At 42.2% G+C, this 15,849-nt stretch overlaps 1 protein-coding gene across 5 annotated transcripts; it reads right to left on the reverse strand.

Annotated features, from left to right (window-relative positions):
- Nucleotides 1-305: 305 nt before the first annotated feature.
- Nucleotides 306-15,849, reverse strand: LOC133924382 (uncharacterized). Of its 5 annotated transcripts, XM_062369883.1 has the most exons (23): nt 15,490-15,849; nt 15,334-15,406; nt 15,098-15,220; nt 14,820-14,989; nt 14,213-14,371; nt 13,778-13,924; nt 13,531-13,594; nt 11,213-11,517; nt 10,271-10,399; nt 10,007-10,120; nt 9,839-9,925; nt 9,191-9,313; nt 8,965-9,058; nt 8,749-8,883; nt 8,491-8,625; nt 8,156-8,286; nt 7,947-8,078; nt 7,377-7,700; nt 6,893-7,033; nt 6,662-6,824; nt 2,735-2,955; nt 1,025-1,071; nt 306-846 (listed from the first exon to the last, which is right to left on the reverse strand). In XM_062369883.1, exons 1-19 carry the CDS (start codon nt 15,832-15,834, stop codon nt 6,899-6,901), a joined length of 2,925 nt encoding a protein of 974 aa, XP_062225867.1. In that variant the 5' UTR covers nt 15,835-15,849; the 3' UTR covers nt 306-846; nt 1,025-1,071; nt 2,735-2,955; nt 6,662-6,824; nt 6,893-6,898. The 5 variants fall into 5 exon arrangements, with proteins under 5 accessions (XP_062225867.1, XP_062225869.1, XP_062225868.1 ...); XM_062369885.1 differs by lacking the exon at nt 6,662-6,824; XM_062369884.1 differs by lacking the exon at nt 1,025-1,071.

Consider the following 15,849-nt stretch of genomic DNA (forward strand, 5'->3'; position numbering starts at 1 on the left):
GTCCCGATTCTGCAGCCCTCGCATGGCTTTCCAATTATTAAGGTCATGTCAGCGTCGCCACAGGATATGCGTCTCTCTGGCAGCAGAAGGCTTTCTAGGTCAATTAGGTCGCGTCGATTTCCGACTAACTGTCAAGGAATCCACTTTGTCATGCACCAGGGTCCCTGTTGCCAAAATATTATTCTGGAAGGCCAATGCTCAAGTAAATGCTAGAGAAATAAGCACTGCAAAAATTACTGCCATGATACACATACTTCAACAAATTGAGCAATTTTACAATCTGTTCTTGACTGTAATTCAGTGAATATACAGAATACCAGTAGTTCAAGTTAACATGAAAAAATTGTCACACAATGTGAACTGTGAAATATGATGCTGAGCTGAGTATTTCTTGCAAATCGTTGCAGATCCAACTCCAGTGGTGCACTTGTGTGAACTTGCATATCGTTGCAGATCCAACCCCAGCAGAACTTCCAGACTTCTAGTTAGTAAGAATACGATGAATGGCTGATTTGTGTACAGCAGCAGGAGCGGCACTAGCTTGAAACTATCTTATTCTATTAACAATGCAGACTATGTGACAAAACCAGAGTGATGTTTCTGTAAAAATTATGGATCACAAGACTGATCTATGGCAGGAATAATCTCGGAACTCTGTATTTCACAAGCTTTCCTCTTGTAATTTGTAACAGCTTTCTTCTGAAAGTACCTAAAGTCACTGAGTGCAACATCCTTCGCAGATACTGTGGAGATGCATTTGCTGCTATACAACTATGGACAACAGTTTTCCAGGTACTTGGAAAGATTCCGTACCATTTTAGTTGCAGTTTATATTCTTTCTCGGTTCTGCACAACAGAAGCAAAGGACCAAAATTAGGACCTTTCAGATTCAATAAGACTTCAGCAGACAAAAGGTCATGATTTTTTCTAGCTTTAATGTGTATCAAAATTGCAGATAGCAAAAGAAAGCATGTGCAAAAGGGCATGAAACTGATTCCAATTGTTGCAATGCCCAGAAACTTACAGAATTAAGATGTAATATCTTGGTGAGGGAAGGGACCAGTGCAACGCCTCACAAAATAACAACAGTGACATGACTTACATATTTTACAGTCCATCTTAAGCAACCATACGTACAATTAAGACATGGAGAACAAGTGGATGATTTGCCATCGATTCATTCTAATAATCAACACCCTCCTCTCAAGCTGTAGAAGAAAGGTGAGCAAATACTACACTTTCAATTAGGGGTGGGCAAAAATAACTGAGACCGAAAACTGAGCCCGAACTACTCGAGACAGAACCCGAATTACCGAAGACCGAAATTTCGGGTAGTATTTCGGGTATGCGTCCCAGATGACCATTTTTTTTGTTTTTTTAGGGTATGTTCCTCGGGTACCCAAAATACCGAAAATATCATGTTCTTTTTATTTTGTGTTTCTAGAGAGGAAAAATATTCTTTTTATTTGATGTTATACTGTTTCGAGAAGAGACATATACATATATGTTCCTATAGCGCATGTTACATCATTTAGTGTGTGAATTGTGATACATTATATAAGATTATGAGACTCAGTTTCATTATCCATCGGTCAATATGGGTAGTTTAGGACAAACAAATTTGATAAGTAGTAAGCGGCAACTTTACTAAGGGCATGTGGTAAGCTTTTGTTTTTTTTTCTTTTTCTTAATAACTGTGCATAAATCTAAAATATCAAACCAAAAATAACAAAAAGGATACCATATAAGAAATTTGGATATTTCGGGTATCCGAACCGAAATTTCAGGTACCCGAATTTTCGGTACCGAATTTTTTAACCATATTTTGGGTACTAGTTTCAGAAGACCAAAATTCAAAATACCCGAAATACCTAACAAAAATTCGGTATACCTGAACACCCACCCCTACTTTCAATATCCTCTCATCTATGTAGTTCCAAACCTATATACAGTGTGGACCCAATACTGGCCAGGATCTAGTTACACCTGGAAACAACCTGGTCCCATTACCGGACATTCCGAGTTCGGACTGCTACATTTTTTCTTTCAAATCCGCATGATAGATCTTAGCCATACAGTGCTTAAGCTTCCATACAACATAGTGTTGGACATTTTTTATGTAGCAATGAGATGACCTAAAAGCTGAAGCTGAGAGGGACAGGCTTTTTTACAAACCTTTGGATGTACCAAATTTTTTACTAAAGGTACCTCCTAATTCTACCATCGGTGCCTCCTTTTTGAGGAGATACCAAAAATTAACACTAGCTAACATAGGTACCTCTCCAAGGACCCTAAAAAAGCTCGAGGGGGAAGGGTGGGCGATCTATACAAACTTCAGTTAGTCCATAGAAAGGATCTATTAAGGAAAAGCTGAGCAAATGTGTGTAGTCTTGCCCGGAAAGGTAAGTAACTCCGAAGTCCCAACTATTCTGTGTCCATTTTGTCAAGTTAAGGATTAGTACAGTTTACACCTATTCCTCAAATGTAATTTTTGTAAACCAACGCTGGTCTTTGTTAAGGACTAACTCTTAAGTTAGGAACATCACAGACCTCTTTCAAGTCCTAATAAAGAGTGAGCAGAGTTCATCCAACCAGTGTGTGTGTGTGATCAAGCAAAACCAATTAAATGGGTATAAAAAAGAAACATTTCAATGAACAACAAGAATACGAGAGCTTGTTCTTTTAAAAAAAAGAGAAAAAAAGAATATGAGACTCTGCTCAAATCTAAGAATACCTTGAAAAGGCTCGAGTTAGCTTAAGGTATGATAACCCATCAGTCCTCGGAAATCATCAGGGCCTGATGATTTATTTCCAGGTTTAGGTAGCCATGGAAATAATTTAGTGAGGCCTTGCCTTCCAGAATCATCATTTTCTTGTCTACCATTGACCCCATATTTCTCCCTCTCAATTGCATGATTGCATCCATAATATCTTCCCTAGCCACAGTATTCCCACCTGGACAGATCAACACCAAGAAGTTCATATTAACATATTTTCTCTAATTGCCTTAATATTCATTAATTTGGGATTCGGGCACCCCTAGAAACTAACCCTCGTCTCAAAGTCCGAAAGTGGAACACGAAAAAGCAAGTGGAATTCTGACTAGTCTACTAAAAATTTCCAATAGCATTACTAAGTAGCAGGTGTTACCATAGACCAAAATTTTTTAAGTTTTAAACCTTGTAACTCGAAGCACCATTGAATTTAGAATAATTTCACTTGCATTAACATCATATCTGAAGCATAAGGAACAACTAACGGGTGCTGCACCTTTCTGTATCTGACATAAGATTATATCAACTTACCTCTTGGTGCAGCTAGTAGGGTAGCCTCATTAACAATCTTTATACTCTAAATCGCGTCGATTTCTCGTCCCATGGTTAAGCCACGTCAGTAAAATAAATTTGACCGTCGGATCAAGCCAGCAAGGAGAGCCGTCCGATCTTTGCTCTCTGGGTCTCCAGGGTGCTATGACTCTTCCTCTCAATCACTTTCTCTCACCCCGCTCCAATCCCCCTACCCCATTCCCTCGATCCGTCTCTCTCGATCCCCCGACATTGCTCTCGTCTCGCTTCGCCTTGCGCCACCTCGACCTTCGTCTCCTCTGCCTCCCATGTGCCGCCGGCAACTCCGCATTGCCGTCGCCGTCGTCTCCCCACGAGTCGCCGCCTCCACATCGACCTCTCCTAGCCTCCTCCGCTCCCTCGTGAGTTCGTATCGTGCCAGCGCCGCTCCCCCCGCCGCATGCCTGCGATCCAGGTTGGGTGGGAAGGCGGCGCACCTGGTGTCCAAGCTCACCACCATCATCCTCAACCCTGTCATCCTCAAGACGTGGGTCAACCTCCGCATGGCCATCGGCTTCATGCTCCTCTACACCAAGCTCGCCGACATCCTCTCCAACGAGGCCATCTTCTACGTCGTCATCTTCCCCTTCATCACCTTCTTCAGGGCCTTCGCCTACGTGCTCTACCCCATATGCGACACAATCCACCCCACCCCGCTCGCCGACCGCCTCCTTGCCGCCCTCGGGCCCAGCTTCCTCAAACCCGTCACCATCCTCCGCGTTTGGAACTTCTGCCTCTTCTACGTCATGGCTGAGCTCTGGGGCAGCGTCATCATATCCGTCCTCTGGGGGTTCACCAATCAGGTATACCCAATTCTCTTATGTCCTCTCTGTAATAGTCAATTAATGATTATGGTATTGCAAATTCTCTCATGAAATGTTGGTGATTGATGGCTACTCTGTTGTGGACTCTGGATATGCCCTTCCAAAATTCTCTCCTGAAATGTTGGTGATTGATGGTTACTCTGTTGTGGACTTTGTATATTCCTTTTCCAAAATCTTTGGAACTGCTGGTTGTATGCACAGAAATTACTATAGTTGTTCCACAATCAAGGCGGTAGATAGTTGATCGATGTTCTGTTTGTGTATAAATCCTCATGTGCCCTTAATGATTGCAGATTACTACAGTTGAAGAGATCATAAAGTTTTACCCATTGTTCGGGCTCCTGTTTGCGTATAAATCCTCAGGCGATCTTAATGATTGCACAGTGACATACTTCTCAAACATGAGGAAGAATTTGGGTCCTGCGGTGGATGGATGGGCAATTTTATTAAAGGCCATGATGAGTATAGTGGTTGCATTCGATCTTATCATCACCAAGCGCTACGCGATGTTGCCCCGTCGTGCCCCTCACCATCTGCATGATCGGCGCCAACGGCTTCATCGGCTCCCACCTTTGCGAGAAGCTCATGGCCGAGAGCGCACCATGCCGTCCTCATAGGCCACATCTCATTCCATCGCCTCAACATCAAGAACGACTCCATGCTCGAGGGCCTTATCAAGTTGGCCAATCTGGTTCGCACCCTCCTCCCTATTATGCAGCGTTTTTTCTTGAGACAAGGAAGCGGACGGTGGTGTGGCCGTGTGGGAAGAGGGCGCTGAAGTCTGTTGTCGTAGGCCAGGCAGGACTCGCGTTTACAGTCCACGACTGCCACCCCGACCACCTCCACCAGCCCGACGAACCCCATCGGCACAAGCTACAAAGCAGCACTCCAGTTCCCAGGTTGATTGGCTACCTACAAACTTCCTCTGCCTTGTGCTGCAGTGCCGTGCGCTCGTGTCCTACTGCCCTCCTCTCCCGGCCCGGGCCTGTCCGCCGTGCTGTTGGCAGCAGTGGGAAACTAACAACACTTGGATTAGCCTGATCCCAACCGTCAATTTCAGATCGAACGCCGGTGGTGAGTCCATAAGTTTGATCACGAGATATGTTTTGTTTGGCTACCCTTCCTGTCCACCCTTTCAGATAATAGCTGTTTCGCATAAATTGGCTAGATAACACAAATTTCAGATTTTTTACAACTTGTCCAGGATTCTGTTAGATGACACTTCCACCAGGACAAGAAAATTACTGGGATAATTACTGAGACAAAAATGCCCGGAATGACCTTCGTATCAAAATATCTGCATTTACATGGCAGTAGGGTTCGCCTCCATTCAGTGAAGCACATCTGCTCTCACGACATCAACTTGGGACTATGATCCGCATTTCAGGCACACTTACAAAAACAAATGATTTCCAGAACTGCATTTAACTATTTAATAACGCATTGCCGATATGAACAGTGAATTGCTCAATTCAGTGGTTAGAGGCTTTCGCAGCACTGGAAATATGTATCACACATCTTCTGATCACCTGCAATAATATGATTACTATCATTAAAAGAACATGTAAGATAAGTTAAACTACCGGCAGGATCATTATAAATCTACTGAAAGCTTTGTACTTCAGAATTCAGAGCTACTGGTGAACTGATGAGTAATAACAGGCTGGTTGGACGTTAGAACTATATGGGAAAATGAAGCTGTTATAGATGGGTACCTCGATAAACAACAACCATTTTTTAAAAAAAAGGAAAATTGCAAAAGCACACTTGCAAGTCAGGTGGTTTTCAAATACCTACCTACATCTCAATTCCTTATGTGTTTTTAAATTCCCCTTGTGTCCATTGACCGATCAAACGTGGCTGTTATGTGGCCTCCAGGCGTGGCTCGGCTCGTCTAGCATAGCACAGGGAGATGCTAGAGATGCTCCAGGTGCAAAAAAAAATGTACCGAAACTCACCCAAGTGGAAGAATCATAAATGGCGACAGTGGTGGCTGGATTTGTGGAAGAGGGGTGAATCTCGGTGGTCGCCGTCCCAAACTCCGAGAAAACTCATAGGAGAGCTCGTCTTGGCAAGTCAAGCACTTTGGCGAAGGTTGGAGAGGCGGTCGGTCAACAGGCACAACGGGCACAGGGGGTATTTGAAAACGCATAAAACTTATAGGTGTTAGACTACAAGGAATTGATATACAGGTGAAAATTTGAGAACCCCCATGTCTTGCTTGTGGGTTTTTGCAATTTTCCTTTAAAAAGTAGGCCAAGCTAAGAGGAACCAGGCGCCTTTTTTTATTAAGAAGAAACAGGCATCTAAATTCGCGTTGAAGAGGACTCGAACCTAGGTGGCCTAGGCGTACATCCACACCCTCAACCGAGCTAGGCTCAGTTCCTAAACAACAACCATTTTAGTGTCAATGGAAACTACGTAGGCACATAACTGAATTATCCGACATCTATAAGCACACTTCTCATCTTATCTCTAATTCTAAATACTGACCTTTGCAACCTGTTGGTAACAGCTACGCCGCACAGATATATACTGGAACTCTGGAAGTGTGACGCAAGTTGGAAAATGGCATTACACCTCCACCCCAACCCTCTCCCAGGGAACTCTTTCCATCTCCTTCAATTATGTGCGAGAAACAATCATACGTCATTGCCTGTGTCATGGAGAAAACGTGAATCACATTCAAGAAACATAGAAGAATCATTATGATAAGTAACTCACATGACATTATGTGGTGCTTGAAAGCCCCTCCAGTTCACTTCTAGTCCAGCAATTCAACCGCAATGCTTTGGTCTTGAGTTGCTCAAAAGCAGATTTTAACTTCTGTTTTTCTTGATATGTTACATCAGGTACTCTAGAATCCTGCAGCAGGGATTGACACAAAGTGAAACAATTAGAAGAACCAGTTTGTCTGAACTCTGAACCGCAGTCTATCCCAAATCCCAATACATTTGGGCATGATAAAAAAAAGCAAGCAAGTGATCTAGTTATAGCATAAGTTAAGAAGTTCTTTTAAAGTTAGGAACAAAGCAACAAATTGGCATATCAACTGGCAAAATAATGGATAAAATAGAGTTCAGTTTTTTCTGATATCCTTGAATTAACACCAAAGTGAAAAATGATTTGATCTCGAGGAAATTAAAAATTCATCAATCAATATGACAATTAAACAAAACCGCTTCTGTTATCGCTAACCATAACTCACCAACTGATGCCTTATATATTCCAGGATGCCTTTAATAACCGATTTGCTAGAAGAAAGATTTCTATGGAGTTTCCGGTCATTGCATAAGAAGATCAGTATGGTTGTGACAACACCAACTCGACATGAGAGCTCCCTTGGGTAATTTAAATTGGAGAGAGATGAAAACAGATTATAATCTCCTGTTACAAAAGACTTAAGCATCTCCAATGTGCTGCAAAGAACCTTGTCATTCTTGTCAAACATGATGATGCAAGGCTTGATAAAGTACTGAAATAATCTTGTCTTATCAGGTTGAAAACCAAATTCAATGGTTTTAGACAAATCCTGCAGATAAAATATAATAGGGGGTGAAATCAATTCTTATTCAGAACCAAACGTGTACAGTAACAAAACAATCAAAAGGAATTTGGTCTTCTAAACATCAAGATGTGTATGCTTGAGGTAACCACAATAATAAAATACTATGCCTCCCTGTTCTCCTGAGGATTAGGTGGAGCAAAATAAGGGTACAAATGCATCAAATCACCCAAATATGAGTATCAGAGATCTCAAATTTGGAAAAGTACACACCAAAGAAGCATCGACCAAGTATCCAGCTATAAGCTTTATAACATCTTCATTCATGAGTTTAGTAGTTCCTGCATCAAGTGTGACAATAATTCTAAACAAGCCATTTATATTATGCATTGATGGTTTTTGTGCCTGCAATAAAGCAAAAAAATATGAGTTTCAAATGGTTGTTGTGAGAAAACATGAAACACACTGTTTAGAAAACTCACAATTGCGTTAGATAAATTATTCCACATCAATTCAAGAACCAGTGAGCCATCACCCATTTCAGACAGGGAATTTAAAAGTAGGTGATTCAGCGACTTGAAAGTATCCCAATTTGAGACCTTACTGGAATCCTCTGGAGTAAAAAAAATCCCTTAGTTTAACAAAGTAAAATACAGCTGTTTGCGAAGGCTTAGCTAAAGTAACCAGTAGAAAATACAAATTATTGAAGGAAAGTAACAATATAAAAGGTTCAGTTAAAGTAATCGATCAATCAAGAGCAAAGTTTGCACTCCACCAGCAACCAACAGCAAACGGAAAAAGACGTTCAAGTAATCACCAGGATGAACTTCGAATCTTGCCATTAGCAGCAACAAGAAACTGAGTTGCTCTGTTATCTGTAAATTCCCAGCCTTGTATATTGACTGTAGGACCTCAACAACCCTGAACAATATGAAGGGTTCCAGCACATCACCTGAATTTCATATGTTATAAACTACCCAGAATTATTAACGAGGAAAATAACTATACTGCTATACAGTTAAGCAGCGATACTGCTATACAGTTAAGCAGCGACTATATAAGCAAAAAAGCTTACTTAAGCAACATGAGGCCAGTGGCCCGATTATGTCAGGGAGCAGACTGGGGAAGTAATAAAGGCATGAAATGGCAAGTTCTTGGCAATCGCGAGGAAGGTTAACAAAAGGACCAAGCTCCATCGTTCCAGATGATGCTGTCAGCAAAAAGACATCAGTTCAAATAAAAGAATGTCTATAGAAAACAGAGGATGAACTGATCCTTGAGTAGTACTTACATTTGGCACCAAATAACTTTATGAAGGAGCGCAGGTTTCCACAGTCCATTGTGGGGAAGTACTGTCCAATTCTTAGAAGAAGCTCCAAAACAACCTAAAATAATCCATATGATTATAAAGTACACAAGTCAGTGACAAGATTTAACATGCTCAACCAGAGTATACCAACTCTATACCGAATAACAAGCATAACAGCTCTTAATGGATAACAAAACCCACAGCAAACCTTTGTAACCGAGGGGGCTTTATCAATTGCTTGTAGTAAAATTCCAGGTAGCTCATGTATCCAAGCGCTACGATAGCCCAACATGGCCGAATCATTTTCAGAAAACCATATGCCTGTTTTCTCCTACCCACAGACAATAAAAAGATATTAATACATCATATGTCAGGATCCACAAACATATCTTTTTCTTTCTTTTGTGTAACCGAGAAGTTCTAGGGTGATACTTATTATTTATTGAGCTAAATTTCAGAGAATCACTTTTGCAAATCTATATGTTTGTTTGATAACCTGGATTAGAGTTACTTGCATGTCATCATGTCGGTTTTCACTAGGCATGCCCTCCATCAAGATCTACCTCTTACTCTTGTTTGTATTAAATGTGTAGTATTTTGGACATGGCACAGCTTCCAAGAGGCAACTTTGACCCCATCGCAACGTGTTGGCAAAATCTATGAAAATATAGTATAATTGACATATTTATACTGCTTTCAGTCAGTCAATGAGTCAATCTATAATCCAGATATATTTTCTCATGGTCAAATTTTAAAGCTTGACTGAATCCTGTCTAAAACACCATACATTTACATAGAGAGGAAGTAATCTTAAAAATTCAGTTCAAGTTTAGCATTGTCCAATAAAGGCACGTACAGGAAGCAGCATTTCTCCCACTGCATCCAAATATGGCAAGATTAGTTTCCAATCCACCTTGCAATCTCTAAATGCATCTGTAAATGCCTGCAGTTGAACATAGTATTTCATCTCGGCAATGTAATAACATAAAATATTTTACAGACTAGAAAAGCAAATCAACCATACCTCCAACAAATATCCTTTTGAGTCATCTGGGGCATTGGATATAAGACCTGGTATGCAAGTTATAAGTGGGCTCAAATACATTTCCATGAGATCCTTATTGCGAATTGTTTTTGCCTGACAAAACAAAAAGATTGTCAATTGTAAATAAGTAATACACATCCATAAGATGGTCATAAAACAGTATTCAGGAGCAGTTAAAAATATGTCTGTGAGAAGGGCAAATAATACAAATCGATTATTGAAACTGACAAGACCATGGACAACCTTTGCGAGTAGCGACGATACAAACTGACAAAATTCTTCAGCTGGAAACATTGTGCTATCTATCCATGCACTCAAGCACAAAAAGATTTCAGCAATCTTCAGGTTGAAAATGAAAAATTTGTCATCTCCCTGCCATGAGAAACATAACTTTGTAATGAGAACTACTAAGTTATGTGCAAAAGAAATTCTAAAACCAGAATTTTAGTCCTAAAAAATACAGAACTAAAAATCTGGAACAGAACAAATCAAAGATATTTCACACCACAAAGCTAACTCTATTTAAAAACACATCATCAGCAACAAAGTGCAGCCAAGAGTGTGCTGCACCGTCAATTTAAGTTATCCATCTTCATCACAGACCTATCCTATTGTTACAACTAACAAATACAGAAGTAAAACAAACCTCAGTGCATGAAATATGTGTGTGTGCTTACAGGGCTGAGGGTTGCAAAAAATGCTCAAACCTGAAACTGAGCCCCTCGAATAATGTGCATATGCATTTAGGGCTGCAAAATGGCTCAAGCTCAACAAGCTATTCAAGCCCATACTTCAGCTTCAAATTTTATAATGCTTGAGATCAGCCCAGCTGAGTTGAGATCAGCCCAGCTGAGCTCGCTCAAGATCAGCTTGGTTAGGCTCAAGCATATACATAAATACAACAAAACACTAACATAGTAATAGACACTAGCTTCAAAGCCTGTAACATACATCCATACATATATGGTAGTTCCTGGGTTCAATCAAAAGGTACTGATGTCCTAGATCAAAGCAATGTCACTATATTCCTAATTAAATTATGCTGGATAGCTTCACTAGTTTGTTATTGTCACTCTGAAGGCTACCAAATCAAACCCTAGTATGTTTTCCTATTGGTTGATCAGGAAGTTAATCAATAAAACCAGTAAATGGTGGTAATATCAAGCAAGGGAACAACTTTTGTACCTTTTCATGAAACAAACGCTTCACACCCCATAAATTCTTTAGATGTACCAACAAGGAACTTCTCAACCAGTCAGGCCCGAACTGAGTTTTGGATATCGAAAAATTCGACTGAGATTTCTTCACCACATGAATAAATATCCTACATATTAGATCCAGACAATGAAGGGCTGATAACAATGCTTCACTTGATTGAGCATCAATAGCTGACTTTGCACAGAGCTCTGAAGCTGAAACCTCTATAGAATTAACAAGGATTTGGACAAGGTTCTGAAGCTTCCCTAATAAACTGGACGTCGCAAATGCTCCTGCAGTACAGAAGACAACAATAACGAAGTAAATAAACAGGACATAACCAAAAATAACATCTAATCAGGTACAATCGGCATCTACAAAAAGATTTGAAAAGGAAAAAAGACTGGAAGTGTTGCAACAGCTGTTTATATTATGGCCCTTAAGGGTGTCATTTCTTTAAAAATATTGTTTGTACTTCTTGGTATTCTTGTCGATGTAATGAATAAGAGGGTCCCCTATCAGGAGGACCCACACCGGCGAATGCCAGGCAGTTGCTCTTTTCATAACCATAGCCCCAAGCGCGACCAGTCCCCTGATTGCAGATGGAAACCCCGCGACCAGCAAGGGCTGGTCGCGGGGTAGATACTCACCTAACCAATCGAATCGCATTTAATGTCATCTACTCATGTGTTTTCCTTCCCCAGGCACCCTTTCGGCCGGCGAGATCGTGGGCTGGCGCAGAGACGGTGTGACTTGGCTACGGGATGGCGTGGCAAGCGAGCGTGACGGCCTGGCAGGCGAACGTGACGGGCTTGAAACGGGCGTGACGTCATTTGGCTGACGGGGCATGGCATGCAGGACGACCAGGGCGGGTCAGGCATGCCCACCCCCTGTAGTGATGACCTAGGAGTAGCTTTTCGTCATTTATAGAACCACAATTTTTGGCACGATCGGCCTGTATGTACACAGTACACCTCACCTCCGAATATATAAAGGGGGAGGATCGAGCTTGTAAGAGGACACTCTGGATAAATTTATCCAACTCATAAGAAAATACACAGGACATAGGGCTGTTTTCCCGAGAGAGGCCTGAACCTGGATAACCCTGGTGTTCTTGAGTTTCTTCGACAAACACACCAACAGCCACCGAAAACGTTAATCATGCACCCATCGTCTGGCATACCTTGGATACATTGTCACGGATTAACCCTCGACAATTGACACGCCAGGTTAGGGGGCATGTTTTCACGTTTCGTTAAGTATTGATAACTCGATTGGGGCACCCATGGCCAGATCCACAGCAACCACTGAGTCTCGTTCCGAGGACCCCGGTCGGCGCGAGGTATTCTTCATGGGATACGACTCAGATTAGCCCGGTGTGCTCCAAGTTTTGGACACCGAATCAGAGTCCAAAGGCTCCGAGACTCAACATGAAATCTGCATGGCAAAGCAGGCAGCAGAGGGTATCGGAGGCCTTCGTGTCCCGGGCACCGTTGGTGAGCCACAGGCCTTGCGCCCAGAGGGAAACCGGCCTGACACCGAACAAGGAGGCAACCTGACACTGAACAGGGAGGCGCTCAGATACAATGATGACCTAGGAGTAGCTGTTTTCGTCATGTATAGGTCAGCCACAGTTTTTGGCACGGTCTACTTGTATGTATACGATACACCTCGCCTCCTAATATATAAAGGGAAGAGGATTGGGCTTGTAAGAGGACACTCTGGATAAATTCATACAACTCATTAGAAAATACACAGGACGTAGAGCTATTATCTCGAGGGAAGTCTGAACCTGAATAAACCCCGGTGTTCTTGAGTTTCTTTGACACACACACCAACAGCCACCAGAAACGTTGATCCACCCATCGTCCGGCATACCCCGAATACATTGTCAGGGATTAACCCTCGACAATTTTGAATTAAAACCACCCCAATTTCCATTAACTATCACTTGACTACCCTGAATTCTGATTAAGCACTGAACAATCCAATGATAAGAACGAAAAGGGAAGTGTTACTCGGACAGAGCCATCCAATATTTTGGTAGAGCTACTAACTTTTAGCATTCTGTCATTCATTTCAGGAAGGCCAGCAAGCTAGAAGTATCATGGAAACAAGGATAACTAGCTAATCAAATATCTAGCGAAATTTGAGTGGTCTGTGCACTTACTCTGAGCTATCTTTGATTATATTAGCAACCAACATACATTCAAGTGTTATTTATCCCATTAAAGGGTGGTGTGACCACATAAATTGCATAGCATATTATAAAGCAAAAGAAAAGGAGAAAGTGTAAAAGACTTAACTGCCTCTTGAGTTATCTTCATCAGTGTTAGATTTCCAAAGTTCCCTCGCAGAGAGGTTATGAACCTGTAGGTGATGAGCAAAGGCTTTGAATCATTTGAGTATAATTAAGATGGTTTTTTACAGAGTTATGCATTCCAGAACATGCACATTTTCTGTTTCACCAAGTACCTCATCAATCATCATATCTACAGATGTGTCAAGAAATGTTCCAAGTAAAAGAATATTCGATGAGTTCACTGTACAAACCTGTCGATTTGATGTATCATCATTTTCTGTTGCTTTAGCAACCAAGGAAAGGCAGTGCCCAAGCCCACTAAGGACACTGTTAAGTTTATTCCTATCATGTATGTTGATTCTGTCGTTGCTCAGTACAGCAACAAAATTATTGAAGGCCTGTTAGAAGAAATAATGCAAATGAAACATTAACTTGGTAATGAATATGGTCAACCACATGTAGAACACATAGCAGGAGTGAGATGCAGTTCCAATAATATATTCATTAGTAGATATAATTACTTGAAAGCTGGACTACCAAACAAGTCCTTGTGGTTAACACATGTGAATTTTAGAAACAAGTAGCATCGATTAAGCAATACAATACATCTCTAACGAAATAATTTCCTCAGAACAATAGAAGTGTTTCAACATTCAACACACCAACCATGACAGAAGCCCACTTACCTGTTCAGCATAGTTAGGAAAGGATGATGGGAAATTAAGAACCACAAGCTCCAAAAACCTGAAAGCCATTAACTGGATGCCCATAGATAGATGGGTCATTCCATTCAGAATATTGGCCATCAGTAGAAACAGTGTACTCCGCGTAGATATAGCATTATCCTGCAATTAGAAAAAAAAAAAATAGTTTCACATCTGAAGACAAAACCACAAAGCTAGAAAATCGAGCTGATCAGAGTGATAAGGCATAAAAAATATGCCATCTCTTTGTATGTTCTAGTACTAGCTAGAAGTGCTTCCATGGTCGTTGAAATAGGGAAAAAAAATAGACAATTCAAGGCAAATACAGAAAAAAAGTCATGGATGGTGCTTGGAATGAGAGAGAGATATATATTTCTGCAATGTATTTGCAAATGCAATAAATAAGCAGGTGTTACATTGTGGTTAATAGAGAGCATGATATCACAAGAGCAAGGTTAATTGTTGCCTGTGCATCTACAGAAAACTGAAATGTAAATATGCAATGCAACAGGTAAAAACATCACGAATAGCAATTTCAACTAAAAGATTTCTTGCTAATCCAGCAATACTTGGTAAGGCGGAGAAATACCTCTTTCAAAGATGGGAAGATCAGAGACTGCAGTATATTGTATAACGATTCATGGACCACCTTGTCAGTGTCGCATATCCTTTCCTGCAGCTTCTCAATTATAGCCACCTTGTGCAGTTTAAGCTCTGTTGGATGCTTGACAACAATGTCCTTTATTCCATTCAATGCAGCTTCAACATAACGAAAGAATAGCATAAGTACAGTCAGCTCTACGAATACACGGAGCCTGCTTGACAGTTTTATCTGATGGATTGCCGTGCAGACTAGAGCAAGCTAACCTCGCCGCACATTGGCGTTGTAGTGCGCCGTCTGCTGCAGGAGCTCCCGCAGCGTGAGCCCGCGCTTGTTCACTGCCATCCCCGCCCTCTCCGAGGCCATGCTCTGCTCCGGCAGCACGATCGCTGCACGCACGCACACAACACAACACGAAAGCACAATCCAAAACCCTAAATTGAGCACCGCGACACATCAAAACCGCAGGATAACGAAGCGAGAGAAAAAAAGGCCGCCTCACCTTTGGACTTGATCTCCGTGTTGGTAGCATTCTTCGGCGGCGGCAGCTTGCGCCCGACCTTGTGCTTGTACTTCTGAGACCGCCGGAAAGATCAACATGGTGAGCATCGAGCTGGGGGGCTCGGAGGAGAGCGGAGAATCGGTGGTGTGGGGTTACCTTGAAGTCGACGCCGCCGCGCTGCTTCGGCTTCGGCTTCGGCTTCTTCGAGGAGGAGGAGGAGGCCACGCCGCCCTTCGGTCGCCCCATGGCGCTGGCGTGGGAGCAGGGTTTCGCGACCGGGCGCTTGGAGGGCGGGAGGGGTTGGCGTGGTGGATGGCGGCGGCGGCGGCGGCGGTCGGAGGGGTTTTGCGTGGCGCGCGCCACGGGCGGCGCAACGAGGGTAAGGACTGGTTTGGAGGCCCGATCCGCGACGGGATCCCGGCCTTTTCCCCGGGTGGAAAGCCCACGGGGTAACCTCCTACTAACAAAGCCACACCATTTGGAATGCACATGAGACAGCATTTCGCAGCGCGATCC

The sequence above is a fragment of the Phragmites australis genome, chromosome 7 (assembly GCF_958298935.1).
Source record: "Phragmites australis chromosome 7, lpPhrAust1.1, whole genome shotgun sequence".
Taxonomy (NCBI): Eukaryota; Viridiplantae; Streptophyta; class Magnoliopsida; order Poales; family Poaceae; genus Phragmites; species Phragmites australis.